Source organism: Taudactylus pleione, unplaced genomic scaffold (assembly GCF_031769625.1).
Source record: "Taudactylus pleione unplaced genomic scaffold, aTauple2 ptg000012l, whole genome shotgun sequence".
Taxonomy (NCBI): domain Eukaryota; kingdom Metazoa; phylum Chordata; class Amphibia; order Anura; family Myobatrachidae; genus Taudactylus; species Taudactylus pleione.
In genome coordinates, this window is record NW_028284415.1 from 7,376,495 (window position 1) to 7,390,872 (window position 14,378).

At 42.7% G+C, this 14,378-nt stretch overlaps 1 protein-coding gene across 1 annotated transcript; it reads right to left on the minus strand.

Moving 5' to 3' along the window:
* Nucleotides 1-1,631: 1,631 nt before the first annotated feature.
* Nucleotides 1,632-8,823, minus strand: LOC148542443 (tripartite motif-containing protein 75-like). The gene has a single exon (XM_088468599.1). It carries the CDS (start codon nucleotides 8,653-8,655, stop codon nucleotides 7,066-7,068), a length of 1,590 nt encoding a protein of 529 aa, XP_088324725.1. The 5' UTR covers nucleotides 8,656-8,823; the 3' UTR covers nucleotides 1,632-7,065.
* Between the last annotated feature and the right edge of the window lie 5,555 nt (nucleotides 8,824-14,378).

The following is a 14,378-nucleotide window of genomic DNA, read 5'->3' on the forward strand; positions in this document are numbered from 1 at the left end:
TGCCGCTAATAGCCTATTCTAGAAAACACCTGCCGCATACTTACAGACTACCCCGAACCTATTTCTCTAATTTTAAACACTGTTCCCCTATTTATTTATTTTTTTCGCCCCAAAATTTTAAATAATTTTTTGGGGGTGTCCTGATTTTTTTTTTCTACTTTTTTTTGCACATTTCGTTTCAAGGGGGCATTCCCAAGGGTGCAGGCTATTTTTTGAAGCCTGCACCCCTAAACCCCAATTCTGCACTTTTTTTCGCCTGCTAAAGGCAAGCGAAAAATTATCCCCGTTTTTTTACATTGACTTTTCGCACCACCTACGAGAAAAAAAATGGAATTTTTGGGAAATGTGCCTGGGACCCCCCTAAAGATGTCCAGACATGGGGTATCACTATGGGTACCCCCATTTTTGCCTGCGGAAGGAAGTCGGAGTTTGTAATAGCCGCGGCAGGTACATATATGTGGCTATGAAGAAGTGGTGAAGAATAGCACTTTTTTTGGGGGGGGGGGAATAACTATTCCTATCAAATTTGGGGTACATGAAAATGGGGGTAAACATATTTTTAAGTCCCTAAAGTGCATTTTGAAAATTCTTAAAAAATGCACCTGCCGCTATCACCCGCATGAAGAAAACACTTGCCGCATACTTCCGACCCCCTCTGGATTACATTTAACTATTTTAGAAGTGGTTTTTCATTTTTATTTTTTTTTCACCCCAAAATGTAAAACAATTTTTTTTGGGGTGTCCTGATTTATTTATTTATTTATTTTTTGACACAGATCGTTTTAAGGGGGCATTCCCAAAGGTGCAGGTTATTTTTTTAAGCCTCCACCTCTAAACCCCAATTCTGCACTTTTTTTCGCCAACTAAAGGCTGGCGAATATTTATCCCCGTTTTTTTACATCGACTCTTCGCACGGGCGAAAAGTCAATGTTATTGAATACGGGGATAATTGAAATAGGCGAAAATGACGTCATTGGCGATTCCGACATTTCGCCTCAAATTGAATACGGACCATAGTCCCAGTTTAAAACTATCTTGGTCTTCCCATTTTGTGTCAGTGTTCAGTTCCGGAGGTCTTAACTCACTGTAACCCTGCCAAAGGTATCCACAGAACTCATGGACAAATAATGCAGCTGAGACTCTAACAACTGCTATGCTTGATGATAATTGTTTTTAATAGCATTAAAAAGGTAATTGTACAATCTCCAATGCATTTAAATTCAGTAAATGTCCAAAAATAGAACAAGTAGTGTTTTTAAAAACAAAATAGTAATACGAGTAATGATGCCAATGAGGGTGGTAACAGTGTATACAATAGTTACTGGTTTTACTCCATATGAATTATATACTTGTAATTATTACAGAGTACGAGTAATTCTATTAATCTCAATATTACTATGTAACAGATAAAGTCATTTGAATATAATTAATATTTAATGAATATAACTTTCACCTTCTATGGGAGATAATGGCCCCTCCCCCCTCCACTACTCACTGGTATCATGTTCAATATGCAATAAAGCCTCACATTAGTTTATTAAAATTACTACATATTATTCCATTTATGTGTGCTGAATATAATATGATCTCTACTTTTTAAACAATAAATAAGCAGAGTAATCTTAACAATGTTTTGTAGATACAATTTTTATTTGTATTGTATATCTGAACATAAAGTACATGGCCAAAGGTATGTGGATGCTCCTACCAATTACAGTGTGCATTGCTTACAGGTGCATACAAGCAAGCATACAGCCCTGCAATCTCCATAGACACACATTAGCAGTAAAATGACCCGTACTGAAGAGTTCAGTGAAATTCAACATGCTGTTGATAGAAATTGTAACTGTACAGGAGTACAGATAACCCACTGCGTTAAATACCGGTTGAATTGAGGCCTGTGGAATATTGGGTTAAAAACAAGCCTTTTTGTACATCCTTAGTAACAGCGGTGCAGTCTATGGGGCCTATGTATCAAAGACTGGAGAGAGATAAAATTGTGAGAGATAAAGCACTAACCAATCAGCCTCTAACTTACATTTTACAAGCTGTGTTTGAAAAATGACAGTTAGGAGCTGATACTTTTTCTCTCACAATTTTATCTCTCATTAAGCTTTGATACATAGGACCCTTAGTTAGCTGACTGCAAATTTAGGTTTCTTCACAGCCGAACCTTGAAGTCGTAAAAAATACACGATTTCTACACAATTCATCGTATACACGTGTCGAAAAACGGGCAATCGACCTGAAATCGTGCTAGTGTATGGCCAGCATTAGGTTCCAAGCACGTACTGTTCAACAAGTGGTAATAGTTACATTTGTATATCTCTTCAATGTCTCTTGCAACGAGTGAGAACCTTTAGACATCTGCATAGTTTTTTTCCACAGGCTATCATGGTGTTAAATAATTGAGGGAATGGGGGGTTGCTGCTGTGGTATGATTGTTTTGTATTGTTGTTGTGAACTCAAGGGATGTGTTAACCCAGATCCAATTCCTTGTATATTTATGTATTTATGTATACTTGGCCAAATAAAGCTGAATTGAATTGAATTTACTAAGGTTCAGGCTTTTAGAAGAGGAGTTGTTGCCCATTGCAACCAAGCATATTCTACTTATCTATCTAGCACTGTCTAGAAGATAATAGCTAGAATCTGATTGATTGGTTGCTATGGGCAACAACTCCCAGTGCTTAAAGTGGTCCTAGAGCCGAGGTGGAACTCCCTTCCCCCTCTCCATCCCCGATGCTTTTTCAATACAGGCATGTGCACCGCAAAAAGGGACATGGTCTAAAAATAAAGGGGCGTGGTCATACAATAGTATCCCCAATTAAAATTACGCTAGCATAATCTTATTCACATTACACCACACATAGGGCCTGATTCAGCTTTGGGAATAGAGTGAGAAATAGCACTTAACTGGAAACCTGGACAAACCATATTGCAATGCAAGGGGTGTAAATACATATTTTCTTTTGCATGTAGTGTAAATATTGACTGCTTTTTAATGTAGCCCACAAATACTGCACAGCTTTATTATTACTCTACAATGTAAAAGTCAGTTTGGACACCTCCCTCCCAAATCTAAATCTCTCTGCACATTTTAAATCTGCCCCACCTGCAGTGGAACATGGTTTCACCAAGATGATCAGTTGAGTGAGATATCTCTCTCTATTTCCAAAGCTGAATCAGGCCCATAGTACCCGATTCACATTACACCACATAGTAGTGTCCCTTATTCATGTTATGACGCACAGTAGTGGCCCTTTTACACAATGCTTACATTAGTGCCCCTTATACACAATGCTCACAGTAGTAGTGCCTCTAATACACATAATGCCCACAGTAGTGACTCTTATACATTGCCCACAGTAGTGCCCCTTACACAATGCCCACAGCAGTAGTGCCCCTTATGCAATGCCCCCTGTAGTAGTGCCCCTTATGCTATGCCCCCAGTGGTGGTGCCCCTTATGCAGTACCCCCAGTAGTGGTGCCCCTTATGCAGTGCCCCCAGTAGTAGTGCCCCTTATGCAGTGCCCCCATTATTAGTGCCCCCTGTAGTAATGCCATTAGTAGTGCCCCATTGGTAATGCCCCAATTAGTAGTGCCCCTTACAAAAAAAATACAATTAAAAATACAAACAATACTTACCTTAAGCCTCGTTCCTGCATCCGCTGCCGTCTGGTCCAACAGCTTCTCGGAACTATGGTAAAGACGTCATGATGTTTCTCCCATAGTGTCTGCTGGTAGCAAAAGGAGCCGGGTGTCTGCTGGTAGCAAAATCTCAGCAGGCGCCAGGCAAATGGAGTCTCCCTGCGTTGCCAGGCTGAGTGTTCACTGGCCGAGTAAAGTGGGTCGGAGGAGGCGGAATTGGTTTTGCCTCCAAATGGATCGGACGGAACGCAGTTCCGCTCCATTCCTGCTCACTTTGGCCTCTGACAACTCCACTTCCTTCAAAAACCACGCACTTTAGTAAATATACCCCTAACTTTGATCCAGGCCTTATCCACAGGGCCAAAGAGAGCTGTTCCGGCCCATGGTACATTCAGGGAAGGGGGGCGTCTAATGTAAGGGGACATGGCCACGCATCCCTACAATTTATTGTTTTTATTGTTTTTGCTGCACTGCTTCTGCTCCATGGGGGGGGGGGGGGGGCGCACCGTCTGCCCTTCAGCTGGGGGAAAATCAAGGGGGGTGTGATCAGTGCTCCCCTCCACACCACCAGAGGAGACTGATGCTGATCTGTGGCAGCAGCCTCCCTGGTCCCGCTGACAGGTATGGAAGGGGGTGGGTGGTGGACCTGAACCCTTCCATAAGGCCCCAGCCTAGTTAAATAGTATCTATTCCCCCCCACTCTCGGCTCCCCTTCTTATCCACCAACATTTTGTGGCTGAATGGAAGCAAATCACCACAGCCATGATCCAATATCTAGTGGGAAGCTCCCATATGTGTGCAGGCAGGTGTAACAGAATAGTGAAGACCAACTCCATTTTAATGCTCACGGTCTTGGCATGACATGTTCAACACCACATGTGGCTATGATGTTCAACTGTCCACATACTTTTGGCCATTGAAAGTATATTAATCGTATACTTACAATAAACACACAGTAATACAATGAATCAAATTACCACTAAATAGGAAATATTCAGTTGATTAAAATCAATATATATTATACAAGTGATCATGGGCCGATTTTACATACGTGGCTGGCTGCAGCTCCCAGTAAAATTCAGACATACTCCCCAGTCATCTAGTCCAGACTCCATACACTGGCAGCAGCAGGCTTCACATTGGAAGTGCTTTCTGCTAGTCACACACTGGACTGTCAGTCCTAGGAAAATGAGTTTTATCCTCCTGGGACTGCCAGTATGGACTGGTCGTTAGCAGAAAGTGCTTCCAATGGGAAGTCACTTCTGCATTTAGAACACCAGCGCTATCTGACTTCTCGGGGCTTCAGCTGATGCAGTGCCTAGAAGCTGGGTTCTGTGCGCATGCACGATTTCCCCTACCTTCCCTAGAAGATTACTTGCACATACGCAATGCGTGTACCCAAACCCAACTGCTACGCCATCCTAAATTAATTGCAGTCGAGCAGACTCCCTCTCTCTATAAGGTAGGAGCCGCGCACTGCAAGTGATGTTAATATACTTATATAAACTGTTGTAAAGATACTGTATTTGTATAAATGGTACGTTTCCAAAATACAGGTCCCTACATACCTTATGCTAATCACACAAGCTGCAGTTTCTTTAATGATGTTGCCGATTTTTAGCATGTTGCATGAGAATATATCTAAAATCATTTGTATAGTTTCAGGCTATACAGGAAATCTATCACTATTATGGTTCTACGTGTGGTCAGCTTCTGGCCACCCTAACAGGCCCCATGTTTACCAGATGTGGCAGCTTTCTTCAAGTGCCAAACAACCAGATCTCATCCATGTGACTGGCCATAATTGGACAGTGAGTGATCCTGTTAGTCTGTGCTCAGTTTAAATGACAGGATCTGCCACGCGTGGCTTCATATACTGCCTGCACAGCCTGGAGATCTAAACACAATAAAACTTCTTATTGGGTAGACTCCAAACAGGTGCCGCAACAATTTTAACAAATTCGACGACTAGTATGATATGACCCTATAACTCCTTAATGAACTCTAGTGTCCTTGCAAGCAATAATAAATCTATATTATATAAGAAAATATTGCTGACTAAAACCCTGTCCTCATTACAACATTCTTACAACACCTAATGATAACTTCCAGCAGTTCAGACTCTAAACACAGTATGCAGATATACAACACTGCAGTTTACCGTGCAGGACATCACAAGCTCTCATAACACAACAACATTATACATGTGTATTTAGACTTACTTAATCAGTATGTTTTGCGTCAAACATTTATAAACAAAACAGAAGATCTCATCTGCCACTAATATTTAAGGCAATTATGAGGTCAGGCTATCACATTACTTCCCGGTTCAGACCCAGTTTGCTAAATATTTAGTATTATCTATCAGGGCCAAGCTCTAAAAAACAAGCTTTTTGGAGCTTGAACAATTGGACACAGAAAGCTATTGGGATTGCTTTCACAATTGTAAAGAGTGGTCATGCAGGCATTAGCGCGATTCCAGTAAGTCTGCCTGAGTTTTTAAAGTATTGATGATTTAAAAGAGCAAAACCAGATTATAATTATTTACGCTTTAAAGAATCGAGCAAACTTGCCGGAACCACGCAGACATTTTCCCTGTAATTTGCAAAGGTGCACCAAATTTTTTTTATACCTGCTTCTAGTAGACAAGATAGCTCAAAGTGCATGGGGTTTGTACTATCTTGCTATTCAGAATATAAAAGTAGCACAACAGATATTAATAGTGAGGTCATTCATAATTTATTGATTAAGGGGGCCAAATTAAATATCATTAATTTTATGGAGTAAAATGTATTAATTTTGTGGGAGTTAAGTCAATTATTATTTATTTTATGGGGGAAAAATTAATTTCTGAATATACTAAGGGGGAAAAATTAATCTATATAAAGGGGCAACATTTACTACTTCATGATGCACACATCTGGCATACTCACAGGGGCAAGTAATTAATTTGGCTCTATAAAATAAATAATATTTAATTTAGCATCCTCGGTCACTAAATAATGAATGGCCTTATTATAAATATTTCTATTGTAGCTCATTTTATGTTCTGAATGTAGTATGAGCTATCTGGCCATTCAGAATAAAAATAGTTTTTTTCCCCCTGTGTTTAGGTGATCACAAATTTCGCAGATTGCATGCGGTTTCAGTTTTCAGCTGCCAAACTGCAATAAGGGCCCCATTTAACAAGACATAACCCCTTTAGCGAGTGCAGCAACGTTGAATATCAGTGGTATATTCGTTAGTGCCACTGCAATACTAGATGAAATATGTCGCTGGATATTTCTGGTGATAAAATTTGTTGTTAAATGTGGCCCTAAATGTTGCAGTTTGTAGCTGAAAAGTGCATGCGATTTGTGGTGGTTTTGATAAATTTTTCCCAAAATGTTATCTGAAAAAGACAGTTGCAAGTAATCAGTAATCATTACTCCTCAATATTATCCAAGCTCCACCGTATGAATCCAACCATACTCTAAAGACAGCATGAAGGGGTTCAGTGAAGGTGGCAGTGAAGGTGTGTAAGTGTTTGATTGGGTCACCCAGCTCATAAAAAGACAACTGTCCGGCCTCATAATCCAGATATACTCCAAATCGGTTACAGGATAACTTGTTGGGCAACTTGATTTCTTTACAACCATGCATCACTGAGTATTGACTGTTCCATTTGCACAAACCCCAAGATTTCCTATTACATCCAATGTAAGACCGAAATCCTTTCCTGGCTATACTGGGATATGACATCCCTAGCCTCCAGTTTCCTGATTTACTGCTCTCTACTACCCAGAAATGTTGGCCTGTGGAAAAACTAGTGCTGCTTAAGACTTGATGATCCTTAAATCGTTGTGGTGTTTTGGGGCGATGCTGGTGTATTTCTGTCCAGTAGACTGATTTCAAATCAGTTAACACAACTAAATTATTGCCAGCTGTGTTCTCATCCAGTAATATTTCTGACCTCTCCCTCAGGTAGATTCCTTTATAAGCAGCAATCACAATTTCAGCTAAACCTGTTTGTAAAGTATGTGATATCAGATCCTCATCCAGGTTACACAAAGTAGCTGAATGTTTATTATCTATCTCTTGGCATTGGCTGTAAAAAAGGTTGTCTCTCTCTGATTCTTCTTCTCGTAAGACAGTTAGTGGATCAGTCACATTACACAGCTCCTCAATGTGACGCACCTTACAGGACAGCTCGTCCTCTTTTATTTCCAGCTGCTGGATCAGATCACGCAGTGGAAGTGAAGCCTGGTCGACCTGTCTGGAGATCTCATTCAGTACTTTCTCCTCAAGGACATCCACTTGTTTCCTGATGTCTGTAAACAGCGAATTTACCCTCTCAGTAAGGCCACCTGCTTTTTCTTGAAGTACTATATTTTGTTTCTGCAGACTTTGGACTCTTTCTTCAACCTCTGATTTATTTGAGGCCATTTCCTTCACAATATGTCTTAGTTTCTCCTTCTTCTTCACTGAAGCATCAATTAGTGTCTCCACCTGGTGGCCACTGTGTTGTGTGGATGTGCAGTAAACACAGATATAAGCATTGTCATCAGTACAATAATACCTAAGAACTTTCTTGTGGATGGGGCATTCTCTGTTCTCCAGGGAAGTGGTGGGATCAGATAAGACATGTTCCTCTGACTTGCTGTGTACTCTCAGATGATTCTCACACAGAAAAGCTTCACACATCAGACAGAATTTATCTGCATATACCGAAGAGTTAATACAGTAAGTACAGAAGATCCCAGTCTCCTCCTGCTCTGGGTTAGTAGACAGGAAATACTCTGGTATGTTACATAGAATTTTATTTATGTACCGTACAGGTTGCTCCTGAAACTCTGGTCTACACTCAGGACAGGTATAAAGTCCAGATCTCTCCTGTGTATCCTGAAGACGATGAACACAGACCTGGCAGAAGTTATGTCCACATCTCAGTGTTACAGGATCTGTATAAATGTCCATACAGATGGAGCAGGTCAGCTCGTCCCTCAGATCAGCAGTCGCCATCATCAGTCTCAGGAAAAAGACAGTAAAATAAGAAGGTCTAATCTTTACAAAAAGTCAGTGCTGCATATCTGCCCCTCAAAGAAGTGTAAAGGGAGTTGAGATTTTGTCAATTATATTCAGACTTTCCAAGCTGTTAACACTATACAATTGTGCGGCCGTTGTCAACAGTAGCAAATGTGCTGAGCTGCTGCACTGATGTGGGAAACTCCCTATGCTGACATCAGATTGACGTCACCAGACAAGGTTTGGGCTGCAATTAGAGAGCTTGAGAAATAGGAGTAGAGATTTGCTGCACAGCAAACATTTATATAGGCATTGGCACTGCAGTAATATCACTGATAGTTAATTTCCTGCTCTATCATTTAACTAGTCTAAGGTAAAAACAAACACATTTACAAAAGACATTTGCAACATTTTCAGTGTAAATTTACTTTATGGAATATTTAAACTCAGGAGAGATGTTTTTAATTTTTATTCTAGTAACCACGAGGGCCAGATAAATAACAGGGTGGACTGGACTGCAGCCACAAGCCTCCACAAAAAAACAGGCCCGGCATCATGACAGCATGATGCTGTTATTTTGTCCAGCCACCCAGCTGGCCACACGGCCGGTAATACATCATAAGTATTTACATTGTATTTCTATTTTCCTCATTATGCATGCTTTTTTACCTCTTCGCTGCTGAGGGTTTTCTCTCCCTTGCGCGGAGGCCATTTTCTGACATTAACGATCGTCCCATTCAAACATCAATATGTCTGCACCCAAATGATACCTCATTTTTTTCTCTCAAGATTTTGTATTTTCTGAAAATCCCATTATCCTTTTACTCATTCTAACACATAAAAAAATTTTTTAAACCCAACTGGCCAAAAAAAATAGTTTTTTATTGAAATTTAAAGAAAGAAAACCAAGAGCCAACATGATTTAGTTGAGTTTTATAAAGAACACAAGGAAATGCTGTGGGGTAAATTCAATTGATTGCGAAGTGTGTGAGTTGCCGTTACCACGCCGTTAAAAAGTCGGCAACAGCATGGCATCTCGCACCCCGCTCCGAACTTGCAGAATTTAGCTTGGAGCCTTATGGAGCTGTGAGCCCTTTTATGCGAATTCGCGAGATGACGCGCACCTGCAAGTACATCACATGTAATTGGATTGAGCCCTTTGTGTTTTTTGTTTCTGCCAAAAATAATCTAACTTTCCAAAATAGTAATAAGCAGGATTCTATGTGCAGGTTTTGACAAGAAAATCTGCACTTTAATAGAAAATGCATTTTTGAAAAACAAAATGTTGCCGTCTGGATTGAAAAGCTTCCTGTGTGTAGGAAGAATACAGCACCTAATAAGGGCTTTTATGTTTTGTGTAGAGTTTACGTTATGTCTGGTAATCACTAGACAATAACTACTAACGGGGGACATTGTTTGAAAGAGACTTCCCTCTTTCAAGACAGGGTGCCCCCATGTGTGTGTGGGCTTGTATGGGGGAGATTGGGCACTATGGCCCTCATTCAGAGCCACTCGCTATTTGCGGTCGTTCGTTCTAAAACAAGGGTGGCTATTCAAATGAACCGTTCGCTAATTGCGGTCTGTTCACGCCTCTAAGTCTGAACGAGCGAGCAAAACTTGCCGTTGTAATTTTGAAAAATACGCCCCCTTGCCGCTCGCAGCATACGTCATGTCCGCTATTTATTAGATTAATCGAGTACATCGAACAGCGTATGAACTGCTCGCTATTCTTGTGGCTGGTTTTTTCAACCGCTATTTTGCGAGCAGTTCTGAGTAAAAAAAAACCAAGTGATGTGGTCAATGACGCTGCTGTATTAATTATGCACTCCCTTAAAACGCCCGTTTTGACCTTTAAGCACGCCTGCGTTAGAATTCCACACCCCCGTTTTCAAGCACCTTCCCGTTACCACCCACATATGCCTCCTTCTGTCACTCAAAATAGCAGGCATTCGCTATATAGTGAACAAACGATTTTAGGCCGCACTGACTGGTTCGCGCATGCGTATTAAAATCCGTACGCATGCGCAGATGTGCGAACATCGGTTAGAACGAACGAGCGGCCGCTTACGAGCGGCTCTGAATCAGGGCCTATGTGCCCTTCCTCTATCTATTGAAATCTATTTTTTCAGTAGCGCTGGGTAAAATTGTTTGGCGATCACAGGTGATCATCAGACAACAGCTGCTAAGGGGGCCACATCACTTGAAAGAGGGAACTACCATCTATCATATGTGAGCTACCCCACATTTACTGGTGCAATTATGGGTGTGATAGGGCACGTAGTGCCCTCCACCCATATACTGAAAACATACATTTTGTGTCATGCAAAGTAATTTTGTCTGGGAATCATTAGACAACAGCTGCTAGTGGGCCACATCATTTTTAGTGCAGACTCCTCTCTTCCAAATATGGGTGCCCACAAAGTTGCCAGTGTCATTATGGGAGTGAGAGGGCAAATACTGTCCTACCTCAATATATATCATCTATGGGGTACATGCTAGGAAAGAGTGGACTCCCCTATTTGAAAAAAGGGTGGTCCCATCTCTTTAGGTGCCAGGGTTGGGGAGATTCCTCCAATCTCCGGCAACATTTTAAAGATTTAAAAAAAAAAAAAAAAGCCCTACAGGACCAATTCCAGCAATCATCAGAACTTCCCGCCGGTGATTAGTGCCAGGGGTGAGAACCTAAGTAAGCAGGGGGCACTTTGCTGCAGACGATGGGTGGGCTCGTCATCCACAGTTTTCAGGTAAAATATATGTGGATGATGAGCCTCACTCATCCTCCGCTGCAAAGGGGTTAAGTATCTGGGGGGTGATGTATTAAGCTCTGGAAAGTGATAAATTGGAAAGTGATAAACTACCAGCCACTCAGCAAGTGGGTTGAGCAATTTGATAAATGGCGAACTGCCCAGGGCCGGTACTAGGGTGTTTGGTGCTCCCCTACAAACTATAAATTTGCGCCCTCCCGTCCATTTTGTTTTAGAAAGGGAAGGCGCGCACCTGCAAAAAAGGGTTGTGGTCTCACAAGAAAGGAGCGTGGCCACATAATATCACCAATTCAAATTACACCACACAAGTAGCATAATCTTAATCACATTACACTGCACATAGGGCCCGATTCAGTATTGAGTTGCAATTGTGATCGCACATGTGACTTTTCACGGAACGCAGCTGCAAAAATATGCTGCTTGCCAAATCTCAGCCAGCATAAAGACGCCCACTACTGCTTTCTCATATCCGCCCAATGTCATTCTTCTGTGTATACATCGGTACCACTGAAGCACATCGGCCAGTCAAGCAGCATTTAAAACAGGTCTGACCAACCGCAGACACTGCAAGTCTACTCGCACGCAGTGAGCTATCATGCTGCATATGCCATAGCGGTGGCTAATTTTTGCATGCCTAGGAAATGACGTTCAACCTGACAGATACACCTGTGTTCTTCCGACCAGCCTCGTCACCACCCCCAAACGCTGACTGTCTGTCACTCGCTTTGTCACAGTGCAATCACTGTGCATGCGCAGTGCGGCTTATGAGCGATAAACAATCGATGTGCATCCGTTATCGCACTTGCGTATGCTACTGAATATGGCCCATAGTGCCCGATTCACATTACATCACAGAATAGTGTCCTTTATTCGTCTTACAACACACAGTAGTAGTGCCCCTTACACAATGCCCACAGTAGTAGTACCCCCTATAGAATGTCCACAGTAGTAGTGCCCCTTATACAATGCCCACAGCAGTAGTGTCCCTTACACATAATGACACACACAACACTGTAGTTACCTGAAGCCCCGCTGCAGCGCCTGGGAGAGACTTCATGACGTTTCTCCCTACACCCAGAAAGCGGAACTCAGGATTCGGTTCCAGCCTCCGGCTACAGGGAAGGAGCCACCAGGCGCCCGCTGGTAACAACATCTCAGCAGATGCCCAGCAAATGGAGCAGACGGCGGCAGCGCCTCTCTAGCCTCGTACCTTCCTGCTGTGCAGAGCCGGCTGACCGTATTGCGCCATCCCTGTAACTGCCCCATCAAACCCTTGCTTATAGAGATATGATGGTGTGCCTTGACATGATTTGCATCATCGCAGAACAGGTTCACTTAAGCAGGCAGCTAAGAACCATCGTAGGAGAACTGTGTATTGTCTCAAGAGTCAGGGGCCCTGTGAAGGAACGAGAGCTCCTAAGATGGAGGGGCATGGTTTGGCCAGGAAATTCCAGTGGAATTCCTTGTGATGGCTGCAGTGTATACAAATTGTGCTTGCTCATGCACTGCATTGGCACATGCACACAATGGCTTTTGCATTCTGCAAATGCCGGACCGTGGATGGACATGTGCAGAAGCATTCGGAGTTTCACACGTGCATATTAAATGAGGTGCAGACACAAATGGTGTCCTCAGCTGCACAGAAGCAGCTAGCCATCGGAAAGCTGCATCCGATGGCTGGCAACCATTGAATACCTGCAAGTCGATGGGAAAAGTACTTCCTTCGAATTGGGAACATCGATGGTTGCCGCTTCCATAGTCCGTCACTATGCTGGACCAGCGCATACACAGCTATGGACCATTTTCCTGCTGGTCCATAGCTCATAAAGGCTCACTGCTGGATGTGTTACTTTAAACACAACCAGCCGTGAGGGGATCTACATAGTCTCCACGTATGGGCAAATAGATTGGCGCACAAGGAGAGCTGGGAGTGTGGGTGCAAGGCTATATACACCCAGACCTCACAATCACTTTAGCTTTCGGCCACTGAATCTATTACTATAACCTTACCAATAATTTAAACCATACAGTACACTCACTGTTAACTCTATTTCTTTTCAAATAATCATAACAGTACTCAACTCAGGGGTGTAACTTCATCCCAGTTGCCTGGAGGAAAGATAGATGTTGCCCCCCCCCCCCCGCCCGGTGGTCTAGGGTGGTAATGAGGTGGGACCTTACCCACTGTGGTGACAGAGTTTCACAAATCAAAAGCGAATATATTCGTTCCAAATGTCTATTTCCCTAAAACTATGAATAGTGTTCACTTCCTCAATATGGTTTAGAGCACATCCTAATGACCTTTAAGTGGACTGCCAAGAACCGATAGATCTCCAGTAACATAGCATATTTACAACAGGTCTGACCAGCCGCAGACACTGCAAGTCTACACGTAAGCTCTCATGCTGATGCAATCGCAGTTGCTAATTTATGCACGCCTAGGAATTGGCAAGCAAACAGACAGACACGCCTGCGTTCTTCCGACCAGCCCCGTCACCACCCCCAAACGCTGACAGCCTGTCACTCACTTTGCGATGGAATCCTCTGTGCGTCCGTAGTCGCAGTGCGATCTCCAGGGGTGCATTTATAATGGGTGCAGGGTATGCGATGCACAAAGGGCCTGATTCAGAGCCGGACGCTATTTGCGGCCGTTCGTCCAGAAAATAGGGGTGGCTATTCAAATGAACCGTTCGCTCTTTGCGGTCTGTTCACGCCTCTATGTCTGAACGAGCGAACAAAACTTGCGGTCGTCTTTTGAAAAAATACGCCCCCTGGCAGCTCGCATCCTACGTCATGTCCGCTATTTATTAGATTCATCGAGTACATCGACCAGCGTATGAACTGCTCGCTATTCTTGTGGTTGGTTTTTGCTACCAAAATCTTGCGAGCAGTTCTACCTATAAAATAACCCAGTGACGTGGTCAATGACGCTGCTGTATTAATTATGCACACCCTTAA

Coding starts and splice junctions, on each gene's coding strand:
- LOC148542443 (XM_088468599.1), bottom strand. CDS start 8,655: ATGATGGCGACTGCTGATCTGAGGGACGAGCTGACCTGCTCCATCTGT.